Below are 3,384 nucleotides of genomic sequence, written 5' to 3'. Positions count from 1 at the left end.
GCCTCCTGCCATCACCCCTTCCTGTGCTAGCCACACCAGTGTGCCACCTTCCTCAGACTGACTCAGACCAAGGCAATGGGAGAAGCTTCTGGCCCGCGCAAGGCAGATTTTGCAATCAGCTCTAATGAGGTATTTACAAGTTCGCAGGCTGCCTCCTTGCACAAGCAGCACAGCCTGGCCCGGCAGCTGCTTGGGCTTTTCATTGACATTCCTGCAACTCGCCCAATTGCAGCACAGGCACAGTGGAAAAACATTTAGACATCAGAAATGCCAGATTCATTATCTCATAATTGATACCTCCACTTGGGGACAAATGAAACCAGAACATCCCTACTGCCCTGGGAGCCTGCCACTTACAGATTTACAGCTAAAAATACCGTGGCAGTCCCGTGGCTAATCAACTTCACTGCTTACCCCGGGTAAGGTTATGAAATTGTCTGAGGCTGGTGCTGTGCATGGTGAGGGACCAGCTGCAGTGCTGGTGCCCAAATGCCAACCCTACAAGGGCTGCTCCTGGTGCCCAGGAGCACACAGCCCAGCAAGGGCCAGCAAGCCCCAGGCATCAGCCCCGCAGCCGCCTCAGAGCAGTACAGTTGGGTTCCTCGAGCTTACAATCCAGCCCAAGGCCTGACACGAGACTTGTCATGTATTCCTGCCCCTGTCATTAGAGGCTGCAGAGAAGAAACCTCATCCTTCCCTCTTGTAAGAGACCTTAAGCAGCCGCTGCACTTCCCGCAGTGTAAGATTTCCAGCTGGCTCAGGCATCAGTCAGTGCTTTCGAGCTTTCTGTGTGGTGCCCTCCTGCAGCTACAACACATCCCAAGGGATCTCTCCCCTCTGCCGTCTCCTTACAGGAATGCACACATAGAAAGGCCAAATCATCACAGGGACCCCAAGTTTCTTTTAAATTACTGTCATCTTTATTTTCTTCACGGATGTGCAAACAGAGGAGATTGCAATGGTGGTGTTCTTAAAAATAACAAAATGTATTTGCATACATTTCCCTATGTACAGGTGAACAGCCACAAGTAGAGTTTTCTTTTGCATAGCAAAAGATCTAGAGCATTGAGACCTGGGACAGGACCGGGGCCCAAAAAAAGGGTCTAACTTAAAAATAATAATAATTAAAAAAAAAAATCGAAAGCCAAAACAAACAAAAACCCCCCAACTTCACAACAGTGCAAACCTCTGACATGACAGCACGATGAAGTGACTTTAATGGAGAAAAGGGCTGGGGGGGGGCCCTCTCGGTGTGATTTCTGACTGTAAACAAGGCGCAACACCTCCCTCCCGCCGCCCTCCCCGGGGAAAGCTATTCCAGGAATTTGGCAGATCTTCAAGGGCTGAGCCAGAGGTAAACAGCCCGCGGCCGCCTCCCCTCCTCGGGCCACGGCGGGCTGGGGCCCGGCTCCGGCAGGACCGGTCGCTCCCCGGGATGCTGCGAGGCGTGGGGACCACGCAGGGATCCAGGGCGCCCGGACGGGACCCGGTGTGCTCCCGGAGAGGCCGTGCGCGGCGGAGGGGAGGCGGTGCGCTCCCAGGGAGCCGCTGCACCCTCTGCGGGGAGGAGGAGACCCAGCGCGCTCCCGGAGGGGCCGTGCGCTCCGGCAGGGACCCGGTGAGCTCCCAGAGGGGCCGTGCGCTCCGGAAGGGACCCGGTGAGGTCCCGGAGGGGCCCCGGCGCGCCCCGGAGGCACGGCGCAGCCCCGATGAGCGTTCAGCCGGTCTCGGGGTCGCCGGGCGGCGGCTGCTCGGCGCCGTTGCAGGGCGGGGCGGCGCCGTCCGGGCCGTTGCTCTCCAGAGAGGACTCGCTGCCCGTGCTCTCGCCGGAGAGCAGGCGGCGGACGCGGAGGTCAGCGCGCAGGGAGCGCAGGTCGTTGCCCAAGCTGAGCTCGCCCAGGTCGCGGAGGAGCTGGCCCAGCTCCGGGCCCTCTCCGCGGGCGGCGCCGGCGCGCAGCAGCTCGCCCTCGGGCTCGCCCAGCGCCTCCAGGATGTCCTCGCAGTCGCAGAGCATGGCCCGTTCCTCCTGCTCCTCGCCCAGCAGGTCCTCCGTGATGGAGCCTAGCTTGGGCGCGCTGCGGCTCCGCTCCACCGGCGGCTTGTAGCAGCACTGCCCATTGAGCAGCTTGCGCAGAGGCACCAGCGGGATGCTCTGCTCGCCTACCAGCTGCTGCTGCTGGTGCCGCGCGTCGTCCCGCTTCTTCAGCCGCCGGAACTCGGCCAGCGCCGTGGCCGAGGTCTGGTAGAGCAGCAAGGCCATGGCCTTCGCCTTCTCGGGCTTGGACACCAGCACGGCGTGGCAGCGCAGCATCACCGCCTTGTGCTTCAGCTCGTGGCGGTAGATCCAGGCGAAGACGCGCGGCAGGCGCGGGTCAGCCACGCAATAGGTGACCCGGTGCAGCAGGTAGAGGTGGCCGGGCCGGCGCAGCCCCTTGTCCTCCGCATGGGCCATGCGGATGCCCTGCGCGCTGATGGTCAGCTTCATCTTGGTACCCTGCCGGCCCGCCTCGCTCTTGCTCCAGATCTTGCAGACGGCCAGATCGGTGCAGCCCTCTCCCTTGGACTGGATGGTGGTGGCATTGCCCAAGTAGAGCACGGTGTACGTGGGATCCTCGTTGGTCACGCGAAATTTCCGCCGCTTGGAGCGGAACATGCTGCCCACACGGTGCAGGGCGCTCTCGGGACAGGCGCGGGCCAGTGAGGTGAGGGCCGAGTAGTGCACGCTCACGGCGTACCCCTTGGGCTTGCTCTGCCGCCGCGCCTCGCCCGCCACCAGCTCCACTTTGCTCCGCTTCCAGGGCAGCATCGCCCCGCGGAGCCGCGGCTACGCGCCGCGCCGACGGCTCCGGGCGCGGTGGGACATGCCACGGCGGCGGCTGGGCTGCCCGGCCGCCTCACATCCTTGCGGGCGCCGGGCCGCCGCGGCTGTAGATATAGGCGGGCGCCGGCGCTCCGCGGGCGCGGACGAGGGGAGGCCCCGCGCTCCGAGGGCGGAGCGCCCGCTGCCCGCGGCCCGCCGCGCCGGCGGCTCGCTGCTCGCCACCCGCCCGCCGCCGCCGCTCTGCGCCGCCCGCCGCGGCGCCCCGGCCCCGGCCCCGCCGCGCCGCGGGGCGGGCAGGGGGCGGGCGCGGGGCGGTGCCGGGCGGCCCCGCTCCCGCCTCCCCCCGCAATCCCCCCCGGTCGCCCCGGCCCTCGGAGCGGCCCCGCCACTCGCACCGGCCGCGTGGCTACACGGGCGCGGAGGCCCGGCCCGCGGTGCGCGCCCCCGCAGCGTCCCGGTCCGCCCGCCCGCCCGCCTGCCCTGGGTGCTCACGCCGGAGCCGTCCCCGCGGCCACGGACGGTGGGTGCCACAGCGCTGTCCAGCAGCGGCGGCAGGGAGGATG

The 3,384-nt window shown here is 65.8% G+C and overlaps 1 protein-coding gene across 1 annotated transcript; it reads right to left on the bottom strand.

The window, feature by feature from the left end:
- Window positions 1-897: 897 nt before the first annotated feature.
- On the bottom strand, window positions 898-3,006 carry FAM43A (family with sequence similarity 43 member A). Its single transcript, XM_062006063.1, has one exon. The coding sequence runs from the start codon at window positions 2,804-2,806 to the stop codon at window positions 1,718-1,720; it is 1,089 nt and encodes a 362-aa protein (XP_061862047.1). The 5' UTR covers window positions 2,807-3,006; the 3' UTR covers window positions 898-1,717.
- Window positions 3,007-3,384: the final 378 nt, after the last annotated feature.

This window comes from Colius striatus, chromosome 12 (genome assembly GCF_028858725.1).
Source record: "Colius striatus isolate bColStr4 chromosome 12, bColStr4.1.hap1, whole genome shotgun sequence".
Lineage (NCBI taxonomy): Eukaryota > Metazoa > Chordata > Aves > Coliiformes > Coliidae > Colius > Colius striatus.
Note: the sequence above shows the minus strand (reverse complement) of the source record. Positions and strands in the feature narration are given on the sequence as shown.